A 26,569-nucleotide genomic window follows, 5' to 3' on the forward strand; every position below is an offset into this window, starting at 1 on the left:
CTGGAACTGGGCCTGGCCCAGTAGCTACGGTTGCCAACCTCCAGGTTGGATCTGGAGATCTTCCTCTCCATGTTTCCCTGAATAAAATGGCTGCTTTGGAGCATGGATTCTGTCGCATTTGTACCATGCAACAGTCCTTCCCCAAACCCCATCCTCTTCAGGCCCCACGCCCAAATCTCCAGTTATTTCCCAGCACAGACTGGCAACCTTATAGCTGCCTTGGCCTGATCCAGAGTAGGGATGGGTGGGGTCCATCCATGTACAGGTGGTCTTCCCTCACCCCCACCCCAAAATGTTCTCCCCCTGCAGGTTTGAGCTGGTACTGACCTCCCCTGGTATCTCAAGAGGAAACTGGTAGGCCCAGACCAGGCCATTGGGCCTAACCCTAATAGTACAGTTATTTTAAAAGCCCAGTTCCGTGTCCTGAATAAACAGGTAAATATATACATTTACAACATTAAGGAAAGTGCCAACGTTTTCAAGGGCTTTTAGGAGATCAAACGTGCCAAAGAAAAGCAAGGCACTCTGAAATCCGATAAGAGTCACCCTCCATCGGAAGCAGGCCGTATTTGGAAAGAGAATGCTGTTGCCTTCAGATTAGGCCGGTCCATATATGGCAATTATATTGAGAGAAAGGTAGGAGTGTTTGACAGCTCAGTACTTTGTAACGGTTGTTGTCAGATGAAGAAAGGAATAAGTTATTAACAACGTGTATCGTCGAAGGCTTTCGTGGCCCGAATCAACTGGCTTTTGTGGGTTTTCTGGGCTGTGGGGCCGTGATGGTGTGGTTTTAGCTCCTAAAGTTTTGCCTTCATTTATGGCTGGCGTCTTCACAGTGATACGTTAGGAGCTAAAACCACACAGCCTGGAGAACCCACAACAGCCTATTAATTAGCTTGCCTCCTTTCTGTAAAGGTTTGCCTCCATTTAAAAATGGTTTGCCTCCTTTCTGTAAAGTCTGTTAGAAAAACCCTTGTTTACCTAGGAATGGTCCCTCTCACCCTGTGTTTCCCCAAATTGGTCATTTCACCGTCGCCCTGACCAGTGGCTTTCAGTGTGCTAGGGGGAGGAAAGATTGAAGCTTATATTGTAATTGAACTGTGGAGTCTCTGGCTGGCCTTAGGCAAGTAGCTAGTCCTAAAGCTTCTGTTCCTTTGTCTGTTAAATGAAAAATGTAAGAAAGGAACCCAAATGGTACTTAGAAGCAAATCCCATTTTCTTCAGTGGGGTTTGTTCCCAGGAAATTGTTCTCGGGTTTGCAGCCCAAGACATACTTTATTTTCTAAAATGGGATAGGGTAGGAGGAGTGAAAGATTTTAATGGGCAATTAATATGTATGAATGAAGAGCAACAGTGAGTATGCTGTGCAGCTATCTTATGAAATAGGCAAGCCAGCTGTGCATTAAAAAAACCAGACTACCGGTACCTCTTGGGCTAAAGTTAGGGCTCTTTCCCAGTATACTGTGTGTATCTGAATTTTAAACTGTGTCAAGTGTGATGATGTGGGAATGTATTTCTGTAAATCACATGTTTCTGTGATCTCAGGTGTGAGCTAATATGTGGTCATCCTTTCCTTCCTGTAATGTGGGAGCTGTTGTCCAGTTGATTTCAAATCCTCCTAGAATAGATAAACAAGGCCTGACAATTCTCAAGGCCTCAGTAATCTCATAGAATAAACGTCTATTATGGAACTGAAAGCTTGAACAAACTCTTGCAAATTGTTGCTTTTATTTCCTAAATTTATAAAGCTTGTTGTTGACCAATTCATTTTTAGAAAATAATCCATTTTGGGGCATTTCCTGACCCTCCCATCCCCAAGGCCTTTTTAGTTTTGATTAAAAAGTTTTGCGAAATGCACGTCAGTGATTGATGTTCTGTTACTAACAGGGAAGCAAAAGTATCTGGTGAACCAGTTGTGTTTCTGCACTTCTACATTCCTGGTGGGTTACCTTGGGCTGGTCACAGTTCTTTGGAACTCTCTCAGCCCCACCTACCTCACAAGGTGTTTGTTATGGGGAGAGGAAGGGAAAGGAGCTTGTAGGCCACCTTGAGTCTCCTTATAGGAGAGATAGGTGGAGTATAAATCTAAACTCCTCCTACTATACTCCTCTTCCTCCTTCTTTCTCCTCCTCCTCGTCCTCCTCCTCTGCTGGCCATAGTTACAGTGAAATGTCCAAATCAATTTTCAATGTAAGCTGTGATAAATTTTACTGTATTTGAAAACAGCCTTTGGGGTGTGTGGGTGGGTGGGGGGTTAGATCATTCACATTGGCATACTAATGCTTATGTGAACTTACATCTTTGTGATCTTTCCACTACCAGGGATCAACAACTGGAAGAGGATCTCCCTCAGTAACTGTAGTGCAGTTGCCTTCTGGCCAAACAGTCCACGTGCAGGGAGTGATTCAAGCCACACAGCCTTCAGTTATTCAGTCGCCACAGTTGCAATCTGTTCAGGTTAGTCATCCCCTCCAGATTTTGCTCCAGGTTTGGCTTAACCTTCAGAGCAGCTTGGGCTTCTCGTTGTTGGCCTAGCAGTGAACAAAAGCATCTCTTGTCCTTAAATGTCAGGGGTTGGTGGTTGCCAGACTAATACTTTGCTTGTTGGGCAACAGGAAGAGCATATTAATATCTTCTGTTTACTTCTTTGATTGTTTTGAGATACGTTGCCTAGGCACATGGAGAATATAAATATAGTTTGTTTGTGGTCTTCTTTTCCCATGTGTTTTACTTTTTCTTCTTCTAAATGATTTCACGGCACTTGAGAATTCATATATTTGTCAGGCAGCGAAGTCTGCATGGCCAGTTTGCTGTTCTGTGAACACTGTCTTGTATATGTTAAAAGCCAGCATGATGTAGTGGTTAAGGTTTCACAGTAGGATCTGGAAAACCCAGGTTCAAATCCCCACTTTTGCCATGGAAACTTTTTGGATGACCTTGGGCCAGTCACAAACTCTCATCCATGACCCTGGAAAGCATTTAGATGGGAGACTTCCAAGGAATACCAGGGGTGTGATGTGGAAGCAGCATTGGAAAACCACCACTAAACATCTCTTGCCTTGAAAATTCTATGGGTTTACTATAAGTCATCTGTCACTTGACAAGAAAACATACACTCATCGTTCTAATAAAGTGGCAGTTGTGGCAAAGTGCAGTCTTTGCCAGCTTCGGCTAGTCAGCCAGCTGTAACTGGGCAAAAAAGTTCTTGCCACTGGTGCATGCACTAGTCAAGATTAGACTATTGCCAAGCTTTGTACATGGGGCTGCCCTTGAAGAATGCTTGAAACCTTCAGCTGATAGAGAATGTTGCAGCTAGAATGCTAACTGGAATGGATCATAGGTTACATATCACTCTAATCTCCTTCTACCAACACTGGCTCTCGGGGTTTTTTCAGGGCCTAATTCAGGGTGCTCCTATTGACCTCTGAAGCCCCATATGTCTCAGAACTATGTTGTACACCGCCCAGAGCCCCCTGGGGATAGGGCGGTATAGAAAACTAAATAATAAACAAACAAACAAACAAACTAGAATACCTCAAGGGCTGCTTGCTCCCATATGAACCTGCCTGGTTTCTACTATCATCTTCATGGGCCCTGTTTTGGGTGCTCCCATCACCTGAGATGAGATGGATGTGGCACCAAGCCTATCTCATTCTCTCCATAGGGAGATATGGCTGTTTCCCTGTATCATTGTCATTTGCCAATGGCAGCATATTAATGTATTTTATTTATTTATTTATTTCATCAATTTTATATACCGCCCTCCCCCGAAGGGCTCAGGGCGGTACCCAACATTAGCCATAAAAACAATTAAAACAATTAACAACCACCAATATCCGATTAATAAGAACCGTTATAACTTACAGATGGCTTCAGCTCCTACCCCTTCCCCTTACTTGTACCCACTGGAGGTCAGATGTTCATTATATGGCGAAAAGTCGATATTACCCCGGCTGGCCAAATGCCTGGCGGAACAGGTCCGTTTTGCAGGCCCTGCGGAAACTCTGTAAGTTTCGCAGGGCCCTGATCTCACCCGGGAGCCTGTTCCACCAGGTAGGGGCCAGTACTGTAAAAGCTGCTTTTTAAAAAGCTGTTTTGAATGTTTTTGGTTGTTCATCACCCTGGGGGCCCTAATTTGGGTAGCAAGACTACAAAAATGTTGTAAGTAAATAATCTTCCCATTTTCTGTATCCTATATCCATTCTGATAATGTACAACTGGCTGATACTGAGTCCGACCACTCCTCTGTTACGCTCATCAGCTACCTGAGATTGTTCAACGAGAGATGCTCAGCAGTGAACCTGAGGCTTCCTGCAGCACATAGCAAGCAGCACTAATTAAGTTTCTTTCTGAAGGAGGAGAGATACTTTGGGCACATTCAGAGTGGAAACAATGGGGAAGTTGCTGTGTACGTTCACCTGCAGCCATGGTCTTTTCTCAGAGAGAAAGCTGGGGGACTATCAGCGTTCTAAATAGATCATTAGATATTGTTGCCACTCTCCATCATCTATGTAACACTTTTACAATGGCAAAGAGCTTTTGGAGACCACTAATACTAGAAGCCAGGATTCCTTGCTCGGGCTTGAGCAGTGGTTGTGCACAGTTCTGACAGAAAAACCCTTAGAACTGCACCTTGTACTGACTGTAGCCATAACTTCTGCATGAACTTCCTTGGCTGTGTTCTTCTTATAGGTAGTATCTGCAACCAGCGCAGATGAATCTACAGAATCGGAGGTTGTAATTGATTCTCAGAAGCGTGGGGAAATACTCTCAAGGAGGCCTTCGTACCGGTCAGTTCTGCTTTGAAGCTGTGTCAGTCTTTGCTTTCTTGTTAAAAATCAGCCAGCCTTCAGGAGTCAGATTCTTAAACCCGTCCTATCTTTCTTTGTGTCAGGAAAATTCTGAATGATCTTTCTTCTGATGCTCCTGGGGTCACTAAGATTGAAGAAGGAAAGCCAGAGGAAGAAGGAGCACCCTCTGGCGTTCCCACCATGGCAGTGCCAACCAGCCTTTACCAGACCAGCACTGGACAGTACAGTATGTATTTCCATTCTATCAGAGCAGTTGTTTAATTTTGTTGTTCTTAGAAAGACCTTTAATGCAGTTTGGACACTCGTTACTATTGAGGAAAAAAAAACAAAAAGAGGGTGGGAAAGTTCTGCATTAAAGCTTACATTTACTTCAGTGGGACTAGGTTTTGCAGATAAGCAGGCCCACAGTGACTCAGTGCTGTGTATCCTATCCCGTTCTGTCTTAAAAAACAAACAGTTGTCATGCCACCCCGGCTACAAGTAAACTTTGATGCAGCTGGTATCAAGACAAAAGTTCCTTTGCCTTTTGTGGTGAAGAAGCAAGAGGGAGTTTTAAGTTGTGGACTGTTTTTGAAAAGGAGTCTAGGACGAGCAGCAAGGTGCTGTGCATAGTGGAAAGTTCACAGGTTGCCTTCTGTGCAAGTGGACTGCAGTTTGGCTCAGCTGTCATAAGTTTGGAAAGCACTGGTCTGATGGCATCTACCACTTTTTTTCAGGGAAATATTTATTGCCTCAGAGCGTGAAGCAAAGTGGTACCCTGATTGCGGAAGTGTCGCCCAGTTTGTGGGAAAGGGGTGGTAGAGATTGAACAGGGTGTCTCAATCTTCTGACAGCTGAGTCACTCTGCTTTTCTGAATTGACATTGGAGCCATGCATTACCTTTACCTCCTATTAAAGGAGGCATACACAGAGCACAGGTGCATAGGTATGCAACAGGTTACCTCCTCTGAAGGAAGATAGTTTGGGTATTTCTCCCATTGGGTATGGTTGGATCTATCAGTCCCCTCTAATCCAGAGAAACAGCAGCATTACTTGCCCTTGTAGAGGGCTGTAAATAGGGAGGTGGTAGTCTCAGCATTTCCAAAGAGTGTTGAATTAATCATTGATGTTGGCACCTTGGTAGCACTCAAGACACGCAAATGTGCCGTGGAACAGAATTCAGTGCCACCTGAAAGACTAACAGAGTTTTCCAGGATATCTAACAAAGTGAGCTTTGACTTGCAAAGGCTTATATCCTGGAGAATATTGTTGATCTCTAAGGTGCTACTGGACTCAAATTTTGTTTTGCTGCTACAGATTAACGCGGTTACTCATCCGAACCTGGCCAGCTGGCTGACTGCCCTGTTTTAGACTCTTCTGTCTGTGGTCTGACATTGTTGTTGCTTTTGTTTAGTTGCTATAGCCCAGGGAGGAGCAATCCAGATATCTAATCCAACATCTGATGGCGTTCAGGGGTTGCAAACATTGACCATGACAAACTCAGGAGCTCCTCAGCCCGGTGCTACCATTGTACAATATGCAGCTCAAACACCCGATGGCACACAACAGTTCTTTGTACCTGGGAGTCAAGTTGTTGTCCAAGGTAACATTATTTTCTCTTCGAGAGTGTTTTCCTTGTGATATTTGCAGAGCAATCCTAAAGAGAGTTATGTCCTTCTAAGCTTATTAACATCAGCAGATTTAACAATGCAGCTCTGCTTGGCATCGCACTGCTAGTTGGCGAAGAGGATTTGCTTTTAATTTGGTGTATTAATTGTGAAGTATCAACAAAAAGCATGTGGCTTTCCATTGTTTTGTGCAGCCCACTCCAGATGGGGAGAGAGGCTGAATTCTCATAGGGAGCGGTGAAGGGCTGCGCCAACGCATTTGTGTCCTCCACTGGCGCAAGGGATACCTTCACTGGTGGAGATGACCCCGCCGCATGGGGCACCTTCACCAGTGGAGGTGGCAAAGGCAGTAAAACCCAGAAGTCAGGGCTGCCACGGAGCAACACCAGCATCCGTTCAGATACTGGCCTATGGGAGGGTGGGCGAGGGATTCCACTGGCGTTCCAGCCCAGGAGCACCAGCCCCCGAATGACATGTAAGTCATTATTGGCAATGGGGCAATTAGGTGATGGGAGGAATTTCAAGTCCCCCCCCCCTTCTGTTCCACCCAACGCCCTTTTGAATGCTTGCGGCACTGCCTTTGCTTTGCCACCTCCGACCACCGCAGCACTACCCCCGCCCCCCAAACTGGATTGCACTGTAATTTATGGTGTGGTTTTTTGATGGCAAAGCGCTTCACAAAGCCAAGGATAAAAAAACCAGTTTTTTTTAAAAACATGCCTGCCTTCATCAAGGATTGATTTATGCTGGGTGAATATTTGTAAGAAGAAAAAAATAGGTACATAACAATTAGTAATGTTCAGTAGAACAAATAACTGCCATAACACTAATTATTAGAAGAGTTTTTGTTAATAGGTTTGCAGATTCCAGTTTTTACAAACTAAATTAAATGGCTTTTGTAACTAAAAATGTGAAAATGCGCATACCGTTGGTGTTCTAAGCCTTTTCACACACTGCATGATAACAAGCATTGGTTTGCCTCTGAATGTGCGACCGATAAGAAACTGTATCCAAGTCAAACTTCCTGATATGCTCTTCTGAAATATGTGTTGTCTGACTTTTTTAGATATACGTTTTGTAAACTTAAATCTTAACGATTGTAGCATTCCTTAGTTTTCTTAGGAAGTAAGATAGTAAGAAAGTATGGATGTAGGTTGGAGAAACATGCAAGAAAGCTGAGAGCAGTATTTATATCATGTACTCAGTAATGCTGAAGGAAGCTGCCTCAATTTTAGGTTAACAGGTCCCTCACTGCTACTGACAGGAGATGGGGGATGGAATTGCCACATCCAGGTTGGGAAATACCTGGGGATTTAGGGATGGAGCCTTGGGAGGACATGAACCTAAGTGGGTACAGTTCTGTAGAGTCCACCCTCCAAAGCATGTATCGTGTCCAGGGGAACTGTTTTCTATAGTCTGGAGATGAGCTGCCATTCTGAGGGATCCCCGTGTCTCACCTGGAGGCTGACATCCCTACCTCAAGTAGATTTCCTGGAGAGGTGGGCATAGAAATGTTCTCAATTAATATATACAGCCAAAAAAAGAGAGAAAGAATCTAATAATATTGTTTAACAGACTCTCAAATGAAGAACTGGAAGAAACATTTAATTCAGATGCTGTCAAAACTGTACATAACTGATGAACCTTGTTTCAGTAGAGAGCCAGCAAGGTGTAGTGGTTAAGAGCAGGTGGATTCTAATCTGGAGAACCGGGGTTGATTCTCCACTCCTCCACCTGAGTGGCAGAGGCTTATCTGGTGAACCGGATGTGTTTCTGCACTCCTACATTCCTGCTGGGTGACCTTGGGCTAGTCACAGTTCTCCAGATCTCTCTCAGCTCCACCTACCTCACAAGGGGTCTGTTGTGGGAAGAGGAAGGGAAAGGAGCTTGTAAGCTACCTTGAGTTTCCTTACAGGAGAGAAAGGTGGGATATCAATCCAAAACTCTTCTTCAATAAAATTGCCATAACCAGAGCAATACAGCATGCAATTTTGTGTACTGGCACGTACAAATGATAAATTGCAGTACACCTATGTATAAAGTTAATATACCTTCATTGCACTAACAGCAAAAAACAGACGCTGTATTGCAATATCATTGCTGACACTCGTTTTGCCTGTGCATAGGTAATTGGAGACATGAAGTTTATCTTGTGCATATCTAATATCCCTTGATCCTCTCCTGACAAAACTCTGGCAGAAGCCAGGATTATAAATCCTCAGGCATCTAGGACAAATCTCATGAATTGAGGTCCCTCTTCCATTTTAGTCAATTCTGTGTTGCAGCCAATTCATGGGGATGGGATTGGTCCCTGTCCTATTACTCTTTTATATTTGGTCTGTAAATTGCTTTGCTGAAATGGGCTTGAGCAGGCTAGCTAATGAGACAAGTTGACTAGTTGCTCAGTATTTCTCTTCTGGAAGGAGTTATTATACTAATTGCCCTGGGCATCTTGTAGTTGATATCACGAAAGCAAATGGATTTCTGTGATTTTAGTCAGCAGTTTTTTTTAGCAGGTGTTATTCATGAATGTTTCAGTAACTTTATTTTAGGCACTGGTAATCCAGTTTTGAAATAGTAGGATTTCATTTAGTTGGAGCTCAAACAAACAAACCATTAAAATGATCAAGTGGACTGACAGCTTGTTTTGTGTAAGGAATTTGAACGAACAGGTAGGTTCAGTTAACATCAGACTCTAAAAAAATTCAATGAAATGGAAAGAATTTCCACATTAATTTAAGCGGTAAAGTCCTTCGCGTTTGTAGTCTTCTTACTGCCTCTTTAGTGAAGAGTGGCCCATTATGCAGAGAACGCTTACCTCCGGGTCCTTCAGTGGGCAGTGGGCTGGCAGAGGGGTCTCCTTGCTTTTTTCTGTTTACACTTGAGGAGCCATTCTTCCTGCCCAGCTAGCTTACTGGTCTCAATGAGTCTCTGCAGCTTTTCCTAGTTCTCTTAACTCCGCACATCAGCTCCTCTTAAAGGCACAGATCTAATCACACCCATAATTAGATCTAATCATACCCATAATTAGATCTGATCGCACCCATAATTGCAAGATAAAGGACTTTGTTAAAGCTCTTTAAATTGCATTTATATTGATATAACCGTGATAGCAAGCAAATCCATGTTTTAAGATCGATATTTTAGGAAATTTGTATAACTTCCCCGCCCCAATATAACTCCCCTGCCCCAGAGAAAGAAGGAAAGCCATTTCCTGGATCACACGCTGCTGAAGAAGGGGACCATGTGCTAGATCCCTCTTTCTTCCCCTCTACACACACTCTCTCTCTGTCTGTCTCTCTGTCTCTGTCTGCTGCTGCAGCCAGGAAAATTGTTTTGAAATAAAGTTGTAAAAAGCCCTCCCAATCATTGAAGCAGAGCAGGGGAGGTGGGGTGGAGATAAAATATACCCTGCTCGTGTTGTTCCTTTGCTGGGGGGGGGGGGGCTTGTTTTTCAAATAGAAGCTTGTCTGAAAGAAAGTTTTTTAAAAATGCCTTCCCGATCATCAGAAAGTGCAAAAGCAAGAGTGGGGGAGGGGGCTGGAGCCAGAAAGAGGCCCTGCTTGTGTTGTTCCTGTCAATGTATCGATACAGGTGTTTAGAGGGGTGGAGGAGCAAGCATGCAAAGCTGCACAAGGAAGTGGGCAGAGGGAAAAGGTTCGGGGCAAAGCTGTGTCCTCTGGCAAATCTGCCTGCTCTGGATGCGAAGCAAAAATAAACTCATGCTGGAAGTGGCCTTGCTTGCCTCAGTGAGAATAAAAAGTGAAAGCGGGGCTTGAGGAAATACGTCTGTACAAGAAGTCTTGCGGCAACACACATTTTTTCTCCCACTGGGCAGCAGATGCTTTGTGCATAATCGACCAAGTGCCTTGTTGTGTTCTCCCCAGCTGAGAGCCAAACAAGCCGGTGCAGAAAATATCTGTCTGCCACTGAAAATGGCAACCCATTCCCCTTCGCCCTCCATAACATCTGGCACTACTCACCCCCTGTATTACAACATTCTCTGAGCGGGTTTCTGCCACCACAGCTACGCATTGTTGGTTGTTGAGGGAAGGAAAACAGCATCTTATGAACATACAGTTTGTTCTACTAAACAGGCAGTATGTTCTGCCAAGCGCTGCAGAGGAGATAGGAGGCTAGATGCACGGATCCCATTTGCAGCATGCTTTTCATTTTGTGATGTTTAGCACTGAGAAGAAAAACAGAGACCGCCCCCAGTTGCCTTCCGGTGAGTAAGGAGCAACGGTTTTGCTGCTTTGAACATGTCCTTGACTTGGTCCAGACCAAGACTAGTGGAGTGAAGTTTGCTGCTTGTCAGCAAATAGCAATTTTTGAGGGCCTTGCTCTGAGAGACCTCACTGGCAAAGGCGAGTGGAGTCACCAATGAATTGGAGATCTTCATTTGCCCTTAGAGCCCCCTGCTCTTCCTACAAAGCTGCTTCTGAAGGCTGAAGTACCCTTGGGAATGATGCGGAAATTCTTCCACCCTCGCACTTGCCATGTGAATGAGCTGAACAAGAGTTCACACCTGGGGAGTACAGAACCATTGATCAACCTTCTGGCTGAAGCCTTCTTCACCATGTCCTCGATCTTGGGAGTCTCCTGATGTTCCGTGGCTGCTCATAGAATTGTGGAGTTGGAAGGGGCCATCTTGTCCAACCTGCCACTCAATGCAGGGCATCTTCAAGCATTCCTGAGAATTGTTCATCCAGCTTCTGCTTGAGGGGGGAGCTCCAGGGCATAGTTCCAGAGGCAGGGGCGCTCCAGGGCAGAGGTGTGGCAGGGGCAGAGGATGCACCAGTGCACCGGGCACCCCCCCCCCTTGTTAAGCCTCTGGAACTCATCACCTCTCAAGGCAGCTGATTCCACTGTTGAACTACTCTCACTATAAACAGATTTTCCCCAATATCCAGACAGAACCTTTCTGTAATTTAAACCCACTATCGCAAGTCCTATAAACAACTATCAAGAGGAACAGCTCCCTGCCCTTCTCTAAGTGACACCCCTTCAAATACATAAAGAGAGCAATCATGTTCCCCCTCAATCTCCTCTTTTCCAGACAAAACTCCCAAGTTTTCAGCCTTTCCTCGTAGGGCTTGGTCTCCAGGCTGTTCACTGCAGTGAGGAGGGATCAGCAAAGAACTCCGGTTTGGATCCAAGTTGCTATATTGAATTTTTTCCCATTAGGTAGTTGCAGTCTACCTGAAAGTAATTTGTATCGTCTGGTTCAAAGAGCTGAGGAGAAACAGCATTAAAACACTAGCTGATCCTCCAGCCCAGGGGTAGGGAACCTGCGGCTCTCCAGATGTTCAGGAACTACAATTCCCATCAGCCCCTACCAGCATGGCCAATTGACCATGCTGACAGAGGCTGATGGGAATTGTAGTCCCTGAACATCTGGAGAGCCGCAGGTTCCCTACCCCTGCTCCAGCCTAATTTAATACTCAGTTACTACTGGCCAGCCATTCAGTGGGTAGGTACACCTTCTCTAGTAGCTCTAGCAGAAAGCCTGTGGTTAAATGTCTGTGGTGGTGGTGAAGGAAACCGGAATTGCCAGAATTGGTGTTTGAATGGTTGGTTTAATACGCCCCCATTCTGATCTTCATTGGTCTCCCTATAACAGCTGTTGAAAGGCAAAGGGTTGTGCTAGTTCCATAAAAGAAAGGAATAAAATTGCTTTCTTTTAATAAAAAAATAAAGTTTCCCCTTCAGTCATGTCTGACCCTGGGGTACCACTGCGAGCAGTGATTTTATATGCAAGCCGTTTTTGTGGGGCAGTTTGCCATTGCTTTCCCCGGCTATTCTTTACCCCCTAGCTGTGTGCTAGGTACTCATTTACCGACCAAGAAATGGATGGATGGCTGAGTTGACCATGAGCCAGCTGCCAGGATATCTGACTCACAGGGGGCTTGAGCTCCTGACCATGTGAGTGGCAGTGCAAGCACTTAACCACTATGCCACGTGGTTTCTTTTAATAACAGTACTCAATTTGTGCAATTTTACAGCAGTGTATTCCTCCAAGTGTATTCTCAGTAGTGTGACTGGGGATGGCGATGGGACAATCATAATGCATTTGTGGGGTTGCGGGATAGACAAAGTAGTGTGACAGAACCATCTTCCCTGTCCATACGGAAAATAAACGGAGGAAAAATGAGGAGGAGTTGTGGCGAGTAACTCTATTCACTGCCTTGAGGCATGCAGTTTTTATCACTTGATGGCATGTTTATTTTATGTCAAGGGGGAACTTGATGGGGAAAACTCGCCCTACTGTCGGGAAAGTAAAACACACATGAAGTAGTTGAGCAGCGAGAATGTATACAAAACACCTTGGAATAGGGCTTAAAACAAAACAGTTCTTGTCCTGCCTCTCTGCCCCTCAGACAAGAGATTTCATTTATGTTCCCCAGGACAGTTTTGAAAACCTAGCTTTGAGAAGCATCCACGCTGAACTCGCTTCAGCCCAGCCAACAGACGCGTCTGATTTGCAGCTGGCTCCCTGGGGTTTGCGTGTGCTTTTGTACCGCTGGAGAAAGCCAGGCGAGGGAGATGTAAGAAGACGAAGCCGTTGTTTGTTAGTAATGGTTCTTTCCTGGGCTGCCTTTTCAACCAGCCGTTCCAGTCAGAAAACACATTAATGACAGGGTAGGCTAGTGAGGTCATTATGATGTCAGCGGTGGAGCTTTGTAATCTTGCACATGCCTGCTTGTTTGGACCATTTCTTGTTCGGCTGGTGGTAGAGGAGTCTCTGAGCAGAGGCTGCCATGGCTGTTACTCGGGATGAGACCGGTAGGTGATTCTGTAAGCTCCTTTTAAAAGAAGACACGCAGGCTGGCTTAGGCATTAAGTTTGGTGGAATCTCGTTAATTTCAGTGGGGGTGTAACCAAGCAGCGTGCAGAATCGCTGTACGTTTAGCTAAGACAGCCGGCAGTGCTGATACATGCAGCATTTACTTGCCGAGCACAGTTTTAATTTCTTTTTGAAAGTGTGCCTTGTTTTCTTATTTCCCAAGCTGCTGCAGCATTTTAAAGGGAACTGACTAGTTTCCTTCTGGGGCTTTTCCTTTCCTTAGCTGAGCGTTGAAGCAGCCCTTGTTGTGAGAAATGGAACGACCAACCTGTCCTTGCAGTGGCGGTAGAGGCATTCTCTTTGCTTTGGCTGGAGAGACCTGGAAAATTTCTTCTTTGGCTTTGAGCAGTTGGAGTGGAGTTGTGAGACACGCTCTGTGGAGTTGTGTAATCAGCCCTGTAGTTATTACATTCACTTCCCAAAGATCCAAAGGGCAGGAGTGAAACGGAGCGGCGAACGCTCTTAACTCTCAGCGGACGTTCTGCTAACTCTGTTGTGATCCTTATTCCTTTATTTCCTCCGGCACTTGAAAATGGTCCCTTCCACTGCTCATTGAGTTCAGGAGGGCTGACGTCATTGAGATTTCCTGGAATCGCGTTTCGGTTGACAGGCTGGAAAAGTTAAACTCCACAAACAAAATACACATTGACGTCAGTCACGAGTCATGCTGTGATTTAGTCAGTTCCTTCCTGCTCTCGCTGGTGCCCCTGGCACTTTGCACAGTGTTTTTCGGCAGCCGGGCTGTCTTTTTCAGCGAAGGAGCTCTGGTTTGCGTAATCTGTTTTGTTTTGATCTGAATGGCAGGCTCTTCTTGAAAGCCATACCTGAAGATTGCAGCCTCATGGGGACAGGAGAACTAGGAGCTGCATAGCAGACTCGGGTAAAGTTGGTAATCCTTCTGATAGTTCAGGTGTGGGTGGGTGGGGGGGAGGGAGGGAAGCTTAAGGTTGCCACCTCTGGGTTGGGAAATTCCTGGAGGTTTGGGGGGTAAACCCTGGGGAAGGTGGGGCTTGGGAAGGGGGTGGGGCTTCAGTGGGGTATAATGCAGTGGAATCCATCTTCCAAAGTGTGCATTTTTTCCAGGTGAACTGATCTTGGTCACCTACAGATCAGTTGTAATAGAGGAAGCTATCCAGCCACCATCTGGAAGTTGGCAACCCTGGTGAAGCTGCTTTTCCTGTTTTGTAGTATCACTTCTGGTTCTTCTCTCTGATAGAATTTTACACTTCCTTTGCTCCCAGTGTTCAAATTGATCGTTGGTCATTGATTGATTATGGAAGTTGCACTTTTTTGTAGACCGGGGTGTTTATTTGGGTTGGGGTTTTTTTTTACAGTTATATTACTGATTATGGTTTAGATAGTTCATAGAATCGATACTCATTTCATCCCCCTCCCCTGCTCTGTTTCAATTGCAGAATTTGCTCAATTTGACAGCAGATTTAACTAAGGTTGCACAATGCCAGGGGGTTCTGGAATTCCATTTGTTTACTTTAGTTCATCCTCTGTCTTCTGGGCTTGCGGTTCAAGCGCTTTTCTAAGAGGACTTGTAATAGTTTGTTCGAGATACCATTGGCAAATATTGCATTTCTAATACTGAACCGTGCCGAAACTTTGTGATATGTCGGGGTGGAGATGCAGGCAGAAAAACATAATGGTTGAGAACTTCAGCCTCACCCATTTGCAATGTGATTGAACCCCACTGAAAGACTAGAAATCAACCAGACTTCCTCTAAGCAGATCAAAATGTTACCACTGTTTGCATTTTATGGTAGATTCCCAGCAGCGAGGAAAAAACCAGAGAGGATTAAAAGCAAAAGCAATCAAATGTTTCGAACTTTAAAAGCAGCCTTACTAGATCAGTTTGATGATCTTTTTTGTTCAGCACCCTGTTTCCTACAGCAACCAGCCAGACACCTCCAGATAGTTGTCATGCCTGGCACAAAGGCAAAAGCCCCCCCACCCTCAATTGCTGGAGTCCATCCCCAAGACTTAGCTAGTCGGGAATAACAAGCTGAAATACCCCCCTTGTCTTGAACTGCTATATTAGTTTGTTAGCATCATTATTTCTTTTCTTTTTTTTCATCAAATTTATATACCGCCCTCCCCCGAAGGGCTCAGCGAGGCCTCTAGCCTTAATGAGGTCTGGGTTTAAAGTGTAGTATCTGGCAGTCGTGTTTTGGAAGTTTCCCAGCAGCTAGTACGGGCAGCAGAACTATTTACCTGGTTGCCACATGTGATGAAAGAGAAAAAGAAAAGCCCCCTTTTGATATTTACTTGCATTTGGCTGTTAAGTGTGTTTAGCAGCAGTGAGGTTTGACTCACGGAATTTTGCCATTCAGAAATTGACCGTCCTCCTTATAGCGTTCTTTCGACATGAGTGCCCAAGTGAACATCCAGTGATTTTTCCATCTTAATGTACAAAACATTCTAGCCCTGTGTAGTACTCTGTAATAATAGGGATCCTCCCTGGGAAAAGTGAGTAGTCTTTATTTAATATTGAACAAAGAGTCAGTGCTGTGTAGTGGTTAAACATGGTGGACTCTAAATCTGGAGAACCGGGTTTGTTTTCTCTGCTTCTCCACTTGAAGCCTGCTGCAACCAGTCACAGTTCTCTCAAAACTCTCTCAGCCCACGCAGAGGCAGGCAATGGCAAACCACCTCTGAACATCTGTTGCCTTGAAACTCTTTGAGGTTGTGACCTGACGGCACTTTTCCACCAGCAGTCTGGAACAATTTCAGATGATTCACATCTACTGCCTTGTGGAACTGGCTACCCGACTTGTGACCTACTGATCTCAATATGCCTTGCCAGGTTTGTAAGTGACCTATCAGGGTTGATAAAGCTCATTTTGCTCTATGCCTGGGACTGGGACTGGAAAAAGAGAGTTGACAGGTATCAGACAGGCCTCTGTGACTGGTCGGCTGCATTTGGTGGGGTGGATCACAGATTGTTGCAGCATAACCTCACAAGTGATGTGAGTAGGCTCTTGAATACTTCCCTTGCTTATCTTCATCTGCGCTAACCCTCTGTTAAATACTATACACTGGGTAAAGTCTCAGCACTTATATGCTGGTGTGGAGAACCATTACCTCTGGGGAATTGAATTTCCATTACCTGATGACCGCCAGAGGTGTAGCTGGGCCAGAGTGCGCCCAGTGCACACTCTGGGTGGTGAGCTGAGTGGCCGGCTGACAAGGGGGAAGGGGAAGGGGGAATTTTCTGCCCCCCACGTGACCCAAAGCCGTGCGCCTGGTGGTGTGTGATGCACCCCCCCCCTACTCCCTGGTAGCTCCACCACTGATGACCGCTAAGCATCTGTTAAGAAAAATGTCCTAATCATCACCAAACTACAATGTAGTTCATGTGGGCTGAGACAAAGATCTATGCCAGCACTGGAAAAGGATAGCTTCTCATTTTTTAATGGCTTTCAGGCAGTCTGTACCTGAAATTATGGTATATTCTTATCATGTAGTTTTTTCTGATGCAGTCACAGCTTTCCATCCTCATGTAAGGACAACCTCATGAAGAGGTCCACCCTTCTAAGCCCCCTTGCCTTCAACAAATTTTGAAGGGCGTAACGCTGTTTTGAATTACATTGATGGGCAAACAGTGAAATAGACCGAGGGTCTTGGCAATTCATTTCAAGCTGGGTCAACATTAATCCAAGTGATTTATTGCAGAGGAGAACAACACATAATTTTTCAAGTCTCTCTGGCACTACTTTGTATTTTGGTTTAGAGTATTCTTTTGGGTCGCATAATTAGAGTTAGCTTTCGAGTTACATATTTGTGAGCTCGCTGGAAACAATAGCAATGCCAGCCCAAGACGTTTGGCTGCCTGACGCAGCCCTGGCCTGCCCAGCTGCCTCTGCCTTCCTCCTGGGAGATGGAGCAGCCTCCTTGATCCCGCATCCCTCTGTAAAAACAGACCACAAACCAGATATGCCCTACAAGCCTTCCCTCTTGAAATCCTTCCCCTTGTGAGAGTCAAGCCTTTGTACAAGTGCAATAATTGGAAGGGTTTCCAGGGCTATCAAAGTGTTGACCAAACTCTTGTAAGAAAGAAGAATCCCTTGTAGATTTTAGAAAGCCAGGTTGGCTGTACATGGCTCGCCGTATTGCCTTTAAAGGAGGCTGGCTCAGTGAGGAAGTGAGGAGGCTTACCTGATGTGCCTCCCAGGTGGAAATGGGGCAGAGGCAGTAGATAGGAGGCTTCCTATCTGACTCCACCTACTCCAGCCAGACTCTGCCACTTGAGGCAACTGAGACAACCAGGTAAGCTGCTTTGAGAGCCAGCATGGTATAGTGGTTAAGAGCAGGTGGATTCTAATCTGGAGAACCAGGTTTGATTCCCTACTCCTCCACCTGGCAGAGGCTTATCTGGTGAACCAGATGTGTTTCCACACTCCTATATTCCTGCTGGGTGACCTTGGGCTAGTCACAGTTCTTCAGAAAGAGAAAGGAGACTCCTCTTCCTCCTCCTCTTCTTTCTCTAGGAGCAGAGTTGAGATGTCTAGCTGGCTGACCTCCCTCCTTCTTGCCACTGCTGGGTGACCTTGGGCTAGTCACAGTTCTCTGAAACTCTCTCAGCCCCACCAACCTCACACGGTGTCTGTTGTGGGGGAGAGGAAGGGAAAGGAGCTTGTAAGCCACCTTGAGCCTCCTTACAGGGGAGAAAGTTGGGGTATAAATCCAAACTTTTCTTCTTTAGCTGGCCTTACGAGGTGATGAACTCTGACAACAATGATCAGCAAATTCATGAGCAAGACAAATGGAAATCCATTGTTGATACAATGAACCTGATATAAACAGTTCTGAAATTGAGAAGCATCTTTCTCAAGAGTCTCGTTTAATTCTCTCAATAAGAACTTCTAAATGTTTTTGAACCAGTAATGTCACACTTCTAGCTGGGACATTCATGTTCCTAGAAGCTACAGGACAATGGCTGTTTAGCAAACTGGCTCCAACTGTTCTTTAGCTTTAGTTAAATAAATGTTGTGTATTGACACCAGGGAGGCAAACAAGAGAGAAAGGCTGTTACCTTTGTGCTGTTTATGTAATTCCTGGAAATTGGCTGGAAATTGTTCGGAAAAACAGAGTGCTTAGCCAGACGGACCTCAATCTGATCCAGAGGCTGTGATTCCTTTTGCTGATTTCCGTATTTCCGAATACCATTTCAGCAAGAAAAAAACTTTCTTTGCATCAGTCTTGACAAGATAGGTCTTTAATACAAACTGTACTATGAATTTATAAGAGAAACCCAGGCAAACTGGAACTTCACTGGCAGAATGTTTGGAGCTGTTCTGTTTGGTTAAATAATGTATGGCTGCATGTCTAGGGAAATGCTTCTTCCTCTCCAGACAGTAAAGAACTCTGCATCCATCAGACATTATGTAGTTACCTGAAGTTAGACATCAAGTTTTAGGATGGAACCAGACAGAGCTGGAGCAAATACACCCTGGATTGCCATCCAAGCCCTTGCTTTATGGCATGTTTATTCAGAGCTTGGCCAACTCTTATAAAAAGAATTTGAGTTTTTCATAGCGGTAGATGTGGTTGGTTATCTCCAAAGCTTAAAAAAGATTAACAATTGATAAATGCGGTTGTGGCCTCCTCTGAACTTTGTTGAGCCTTGTCATTGCTGAAGATAACGGGGTCTACAGAAGCACAGGGAAGAGTTTTAGTCATTTCCTGATCTACTGTATTTGGAAGATTCTGACAAGGGGATAGTTCGATTTTTGGCAGGGCTGCCTTTTTATTATCAGATGAACCAATGAAAAGCCTCAGTTGATCAAAGAGTACCTCCAGTTCACTAAGCAGTAGACTTTAAAAATATTTGTTTCCATATTCATACATAAAAAGTGAATAATAAGTGCCATTAAATCCATTCTGTTATTCATATGCAAATATAGGCAACTTTATTGCATGATCATACAAAATCGTGACTAATCAACTTACGGTAGCTCTGCTCTTGACGACCAATTTATATTGTTAATTTTACTTTATCATTGTTGCTAACTGTTTTATTCCCTTCTTATATGTAGCTGTTACATATTTTAATCAGTCTTTTATATGAATGTATTTGCATTTTGCTACTTATGCCAATAAAGGCGTCATTGATTGATTGACTAATCAACTGTGGTTTCTCAAGGTGGATGCTAACACTAGTTTTCAGTATTCTCTTCCTCATTGTTTCCTCTCAGTCAATCTTATTTACTGAGAAGAGAGTTCCCAGTTGTCAGGGTTCCTATAAAGGGGGACTCCATGCAGGGTTGCTGCAAAGAAAACTCCGTGCAGAGTCACGGTTTAGGCCTTTGCTGGCAACTGGAAATAGTATGAGAGGATGGGACGATACTGGCATATGTGTGTCTGCAGCTAGGCTGTTTGCATGCTTTTACCCCTGCAGCCTCAAAGCACACCATATGGATGGTGTCAGCCAATGAGGCCCTCCAATATGGTTCTAGGGGATCTTGGCCCAAAGCTGTACCAGGGGCCGCTGCAGTGTGCTACAGCAACTAGCTGGCAGGCCAAGGCACAGCCGGACATCATCGAGTCAGTTGCCACAGAAATGGCATTCTCTCAAGGCTCAGGACTGTCATAACACAGCTTGGGCGGGAGGGGGAGATTATCAAGGCTGCTGGGTATTTCAGACTCCCATAGCCAGAGGCTGAGGAGGATGCCCACGGCTCATTTCCCTCCCAAGTTCTGTGCCCAAGAGTGGGAGGAAACAGAGAGAGCGATTCATATGAAGGAAGAGGAAGACGGGGGTGAGGGAAACACGTTCCCTCTCTGAGGCCTTCAAAGGGGGAACTGTGAGGGGCGTGACGGCTGAGGCAAGCCCCACCCCAGCACTCCCACAATGGACCACTCCGTTCTTGGACTTGGCGATGGATTTGTTCTTTCATGTTGTACTCAACCTGTCTACTTTTTCAAATCGCAGCTGCCACTGGCGACATGCCAACTTACCAGATCCGAACTCCAACCACTGCCTTACCTCAGGGGGTTGTCATGGCAGCATCCCCTGGAACGTTGCACAGCCCGCAGCAGCTAGCAGAAGAAGCGACGCGTAAACGGGAGCTACGGCTTATGAAAAATAGGTACTGTTGTTTTAACCCAAGCAAAGTTCAGTGTTTACTTTTGGGAGCGGATGGCAGGAAAAGATTAGGAAGAAATCATTGTTGCTGTTGCTGAAAAAGACTTTTTGCGAAAGTGAAGAGGGTCCTTATCTATAAAGCCCCCCATGCCTTTTTTTGTAGCTGCTGCGGTGTGGGCATAGCTCTCTCTGCACTGTGATGGTCAGTGGCTAATTATCACCTCAGCCATGATATTTAAAGTATCCTTAATTAACGTCATCTGGCAGGCCTCTATCTCTCTGGTCTTTGGAGTAACTGTGGCCAAAAAGCTCATCCCAAAATTCTTAGTGGCAGCTGATTTGAAAACGGGCATGACAACTGCTGGTATGTTAAAGCGCTGCCAACCTGCGCCAGCTGCTGCCTTTTCCATTCAGGGTTTTCCTTTTCTGCCTTTTCTTTGACTAGTGCGTGGTGATAAAGATACAAAAACAAGGTTGCCTTCCTCATGGCTGTTGAGAAAGCCCAGTTCTCTCAAGCGCCAGGGAGACAGAAACGGTTTTTCAGGTCACAAAAGGCCATCGAAGATTAAACTAGAGTATTTTCAGCATTATGTTCTGTTTTCTGAAAAGAGTTGTCAAGGTGGCCTTTGGTAATAGGATTCTTACGCATTATGCAAGATGTTTCCCCTAGAAATTGTTGTTTGATAGCAGCCTAAAAAGCTATCATTCTCCTTGAAACCTTTATGGAATGTTATGCTCAATATAAACATATCTGTGTAATAGAGCTGTCCAACATGCACATGCATTTATATTCTCTGTTACTGCTGGTGCTTTAGATTAGAATGTCATTCATGTTTGATGCTTTTAATTAAGCTTCTGTTTCTTTAAAAAATGAAAACCTTATTTCAGTTTAGGCTTTGTCCAGGTTTCATGAAATAAATTAGTACAGTTTGCTGTTGACTACACATTTTAGGGTAGGATTGTGAATGGGGCCTGTCTGAGACTTGAGCTTTATCCTCTGCGTTGTGGCTGGTGCCGATTGGTGTGCAGAATATACTAACCTTTGTTTGGTCACCTCTTGTGTACCTTGTGTGGTTCCTGCATGCCCGCTGCTTACGCTGGTAGATGCTCTGCTAGGAAAAGCTGCGTCAACTGCAGCTAACCTTGGTGTTGCACATTGTGTTCGTGGGATTGCTTTTTCTCATGTCTTGTTTTAAATTGCTCATTGGATGTGTCTGTGTCTCTTAATCCAGTCATTACCATTTTCTCTCTTCAGATTGAATTCTAATGTCCAGCCAGTCAAACATAACACAACATATGTTGATTCTCCCCCCCCCACCCCCCACCCCACACACACACATGTGTTCTGGATAGACAAATCGTGGTGAATTTCCAAACCTCCTTTATGTGAGTGCCCCACTTTAAAAAAATCCCTTTCCAATAACAGCGCTGCGCTCCCTGCCTAGATCAGGCATGGGGAGGGGCCATAGCTCAGTGGGTGGAGCATCTGCTTTGCGTGCAGAAGGTCCCAGGTTCAATTCCCGGCATCTGCAGCTGAAAGGATCAAGCGGGAGGTAGTGCGAAAGACCTCTGAGACCTTGGAGAGCCACTGCCAGTCTGAGTAGGCAAGACTAACCTGGACAGACCCACGGTCTGATTCAGTATAGGAGCAGCTTCATGTACTAGGAGCAGCAGTGGCGTAGTGGTTAAGAGCAGGTGCACTCTAATCTGGAGAACCGGGTTTGATTCCCCGCTCTGCTGCTTGAGTTGTGGAGGCTTATCTGGGGAACTATATTAGCCTGTGCAGTCTAACACATGCCAGCTGGGTGACCTTGGGCTAGTCACAGTTCTTCTGAGCTCTGTGAACCCCACCTACCTCACAAGGTGTCTGTTGTGGGGAGAAGAAGGGAGGGAGTATGCTTTGAGACTCCTTATAGGAGAGAAAGACAGGATATAAATCCAAAGTCCTCTTCTTCTTCTAAGTTTGTTTCACTGTGGCTTCCTGTAGCTTAACAAGTTTCTATGATAGCTGTGCCAGTCTGATTGTGGTTGCTCCAGTTACAGTCTCTCCTCCACTGTGAACTTAAATAGTCAGTCAGGAAGGCCCTTTGTCTCCAACCTCATCCCCATAACGCAAGTGGAGAGGCCACTTCTGCTGACCTACCTAAACGGCTGTTGTATGGTTTCTGTGATCACTTATTTTACATGTCACAGACACTCTTGGCTTTGAATATAGTTATTTTATTTATTTATTTATTTATTTATTTATTTATTTATTTATTTATTTATTTATTATTTAAATTTATAGACCGCCCAATCCCCAAGGGGCTCGTATCATCCACTATCTTTTTATTTTAAAAAATTCAAGGTCTCATGTACCCGAACAATAACAGTCCATACCCATTTTAAAGAATGTGTTTAAAGACTTTGTCAGTTTGTTTTCAGACCTCATTTTGTGCAAAATTCCAAAATGACATTTAGACTTCAGCGTGAAAAGAGAACAAGGTGCTTATCTTTGCTGGTATTTCTTTTCATAACCCTTTCCTGGCACAGGCCAAGGTGCTTCAATGCTGAGTTAAGCAGTAAATATGAAATATGACGGAAGCAGGTAGAGGTGAGATTAATTAGGGGGTCTGCAACCTGCGGCTCTCCAGATGTTCATGGACTACAAATCCCATCAGCCCCTGCTGGCATGGCCAATTGCTGACCGGGGCTGATGGAATTTGTAGTCCATGAACATCTGGAGAGCCGCAGGTTGCAGACCCCTGGATTAGATCATACTGTGCAATTGTTTTCATGCAGATTTTTGCTGCTAATGGTGGTTCATTCACACCTGACAAGAGCAAATGCTAGTTATCCGTGTTGCAATCATTTGTCACGCTGCATATGCTTTATTCCTCACCGCACATGTGTGTTGTCTGTGGACACGTGTGGCCTGAATCTGTGTTGTGACCTGTTGTGCGTTTAACCCTTTAGGACTCCTTCAGTTTTATTGTGGCCTTTTGATCGTTGTGGGTTCTCTTAAATATATCCAGGCTCTTGTTGCCTTGTGGCTGTTCCTGTAGTCATTTGCCTTGTGTTGGTTCCAGGGAAGCTGCCCGCGAGTGTCGCAGGAAGAAGAAGGAGTATGTCAAATGCCTTGAAAACCGAGTGGCTGTGCTCGAAAAGCAAAACAGGGCTCTGATTGAGGAACTCAAGGCCCTCAAAGACCTTTATTGTCACAAAGGAGAGTAACTGGGGCTCGGCCTTTGGACCCTTTTGGTGTGAACGCTAATCAAGGCATGAGATGAAGCAATTCTCCAGATTGCCACGCGGCCCTTGAGGGGAGGGGCAGGATGTAGCCCTGGTGATGCCCGCTTTCTTAGATGTTTTCTAAACGGCCGGGAGTCATTCCAAAAATCAGAAACCGTCACGTTCTCTGTGTTACGCTACTCTTTCGTCACTCTGCACACTCTGCTCCACGCCCGGCCTCCGGTAGATTGCCAAAAATGTGTATTTGTTTGCTCTCTTTGCTTCTGCTTTTTCCAGGGAAGCTGCGAAAGAATGTCGGCGGCGGAAGAAAGAATATGTGAAATGTCTGGAGAGTCGGGTTGCGATGTTAGAAGTCCAGAACAAGAAACTTATAGAAGAGCTAGAAACCTTAAAAGACATTTGCTCTTCCAAGACAGACTAGTTGTCAATATTGAAACTGTGAACTGGCTACAGCATGTACAGATCCTCCTGCAGGCAATGTCTAGTCAGCAAGAATTATGACTTCTCAGCTGTATCATTTGTCTTCTCCTTCCAGCCTCTCACATTCCTGAAACACTTTGCTGCATTTTTATAGATTCTTAGTTGACACTTCAGGTCTTTTTCTCCTTCAGAAAAGAGTTCGATTTAAGGCAGTGTGTGTTCCGAGTCTTCAAAACGAAACATTTGCAAGAGCTGCTCTTCTGCCCAATATTTGCATCAGTTAATTTTGTGTGTGTGTGTGTGTGTGCAATTTTGGTAATATCCGACATGCACCAGTATTTTCAAGTGATCAAAGATAATGCATCTGGCACAATAAAATGGAAACTACCACCCAAAGTATCTCAGGAAAGAGTTCTATGTATAAATATAAAGTATGTGATGACATACATGTATTAGAATACTAGTTTACAAATGACTTTATGGCATATTTTTATATTCATTGCTTTGTGAAGAGAGTATTGTATTGCTGTCACTGACTGCCATGGTTGAAACTAGTTTTTTTAAATAGAACCATGTTGGTTAATCTTTGCAGTGTTTGCTGTTTATTTGAAGCAAAGGAGCTTGGTGTTGTGCAGCGTTTTTGTGGCCGTGTTTCATGTGTGTCGTAAATATACGCATAGTTCCATGCCTCCGGAACTGTTCCCCAAATACCTTTTTAAAAAAGACCTCACACAGGTTCTTACAGTCTGTTACTGAAAATTAATATGCCTTCTAAAAAAAACCACACCAAGTTCTGCCCTGTATTGGTGATTTACTTTTCTTGCTGGATTAGGTCCTGCTTGTCTGCTCTTTAAGGGTATTTCACATACCTGTAAACAATGAGAGTCACGCTGTGACTGTATAAAAGGCCTGAAAATATCCTTGCATGTGAGATGGGGAATGCTGCTACTTGAAAGGTGTTTGGGACTTAAAGCTTTTGCCAATTATATCTTTCTGTCTTCCACCAGCTGATCAGCTGACACTAGCGGAAATTAGCTGAATATGTTCTTTCGATTTTTGTCTCCAGGGTTTGCTGTTGTATGGCCCTTATGCAGACAAACCACTTTTACACCCTGAAGGCTAACACGCTTGTCCTGAGACAGCAATGCATTGTAAATCTTTATAACAAAAATGCATGTGTTCATATACATACAGAAGTTCTCCTTGAAACTTCTGAACCAAATAATGCTATCAGCTTACAACGTAAATAATACTAATATTGACACCTTGTAAATAATCTATCATCGTTTCACAATGATGTTTGGGTTTGGGTTGATGTTTGGGTTTGGGTTTGGGTTTGGGCTGTCCAAACTCTGGTGTGTTTCGTTTCGGAATCCCTTCAATGGCCCAATTCTTATAGCTCTAATATACAAAACTCTCAAAGTAGTTTGTTTATAATAATATTTGACTCTGGCTCTTCTGGGACTACAGCCAACCGCTTTCTCACATGCCTTGTGTAAAGTCCTGAAAAAAAAAGAGTCAAATATTATAGCATTATTTGGTTTAGAAGTTTCAAGGAGAACTTTTGTATGTATGTGAACACGTGATTTTTTGTTATAAAGATTTACAATGCATTGCTGTCTCAGGACAAGCATGTTAGCCTTCAGGGTGTAAAAGTGTCTGTATTCTCAGTGCACCCTCCCTTGAATATGGTGAGTGCTATGGCTCTTGCCTGTTTCTGAGAGCCAGCATGGGGTAGTGGTTAAGAATGGTGGACTCTAATCTGAATAAGAAGAAGAAGAAGAGAAGAAGAAGAGTTTGGATTTATATCCCCCCTTTCTCTCCTATAGGAGACTCAAAGGGGCTTACAATCTCCTTGCCCTTCCCCCCTCACCACAAACACCCGGTGAGATAGGTGGGGCTGAGAGAGCTCAGAAGAGCTGTGACTAGCCCAAGGTCACCCAGCTGGCATGTGTGGGAGTGCACAGGCTAATCTGAATTCCCCAGATAAGCCTCCACAGCTCAGGCGGCAGAACAGGGAATCAAACCCGGTTCCTCCAGATTAGAATGCGCCTGCTCTTAACCACTACGCCACTGCTGCTCCTTCCAAGGTTTCCCCCCACTCTTCCACATGAAGCCTGCTGGGTGACCTTGGGCCAGTCACAGAACACTTAGAACTCTCTCAGCTCCACCTACCTCACCAGATGCCTGGTGTGGAAAGGGGAAGGGGAGACAATTGCAGTGGTGTTTTCTGTTTGATCTGGGTCTCTAAGAAGGAGACAAAGTGACGTGGACCACATTGTGACTTTGTAGTAATAACAGACTTGCGGGGGGGGGGGGGGGGTTCTGGCTTGAAAACTGTAATACTGCTTCCTTTTCCTATGGCAAAATCTGCAGGCATTACACCACACCTAGCATTTATTCATTGTACCCCTGGATAAGGAAAAGTAGAACAAGTACACCATGTCCATTCTAAGAACAGTCCTGTCAAATTATGAGCTATGGATATGTGCTGGGATTGATTAAAGTTCATTCTTCCATTTTAAAAAGAAAAAAACACAGCGAACAATGGGTGTTTTAC

At 44.7% G+C, this 26,569-nt stretch overlaps 1 protein-coding gene across 8 annotated transcripts in view; it reads left to right on the forward strand.

Moving 5' to 3' along the window:
- CREM (cAMP responsive element modulator) overlaps positions 1 to 24,592 on the forward strand; it is a 36,072-nt gene extending 11,480 nt beyond the window's left edge. For 2 of the 8 annotated variants that reach the window (XM_048511348.1, XM_048511346.1), the window contains exons 3-8: positions 2,323 to 2,457; positions 4,693 to 4,790; positions 4,895 to 5,037; positions 6,205 to 6,393; positions 20,206 to 20,362; positions 23,427 to 24,001. In XM_048511348.1, the coding sequence (XP_048367305.1) occupies positions 2,323 to 2,457; positions 4,693 to 4,790; positions 4,895 to 5,037; positions 6,205 to 6,393; positions 20,206 to 20,362; positions 23,427 to 23,571 (867 nt within the window). In that variant the 3' untranslated portion in view covers positions 23,572 to 24,001. Of the gene's footprint in view, positions 1 to 2,322; positions 2,458 to 4,692; positions 4,791 to 4,894; positions 5,038 to 6,204; positions 6,394 to 12,955; positions 13,205 to 13,930; positions 14,146 to 15,904; positions 16,078 to 20,205; positions 20,363 to 23,426 lie in introns of those variants that run through there. The other 6 variants (XM_048511347.1, XM_048511353.1, XM_048511351.1 and 3 more) reach the window with 6 other exon arrangements.
- Positions 24,593 to 26,569: the final 1,977 nt, after the last annotated feature.

This window comes from Sphaerodactylus townsendi, linkage group LG11, assembly GCF_021028975.2.
Source record: "Sphaerodactylus townsendi isolate TG3544 linkage group LG11, MPM_Stown_v2.3, whole genome shotgun sequence".
In the NCBI taxonomy this organism is placed as follows: Eukaryota; Metazoa; Chordata; class Lepidosauria; order Squamata; family Sphaerodactylidae; genus Sphaerodactylus; species Sphaerodactylus townsendi.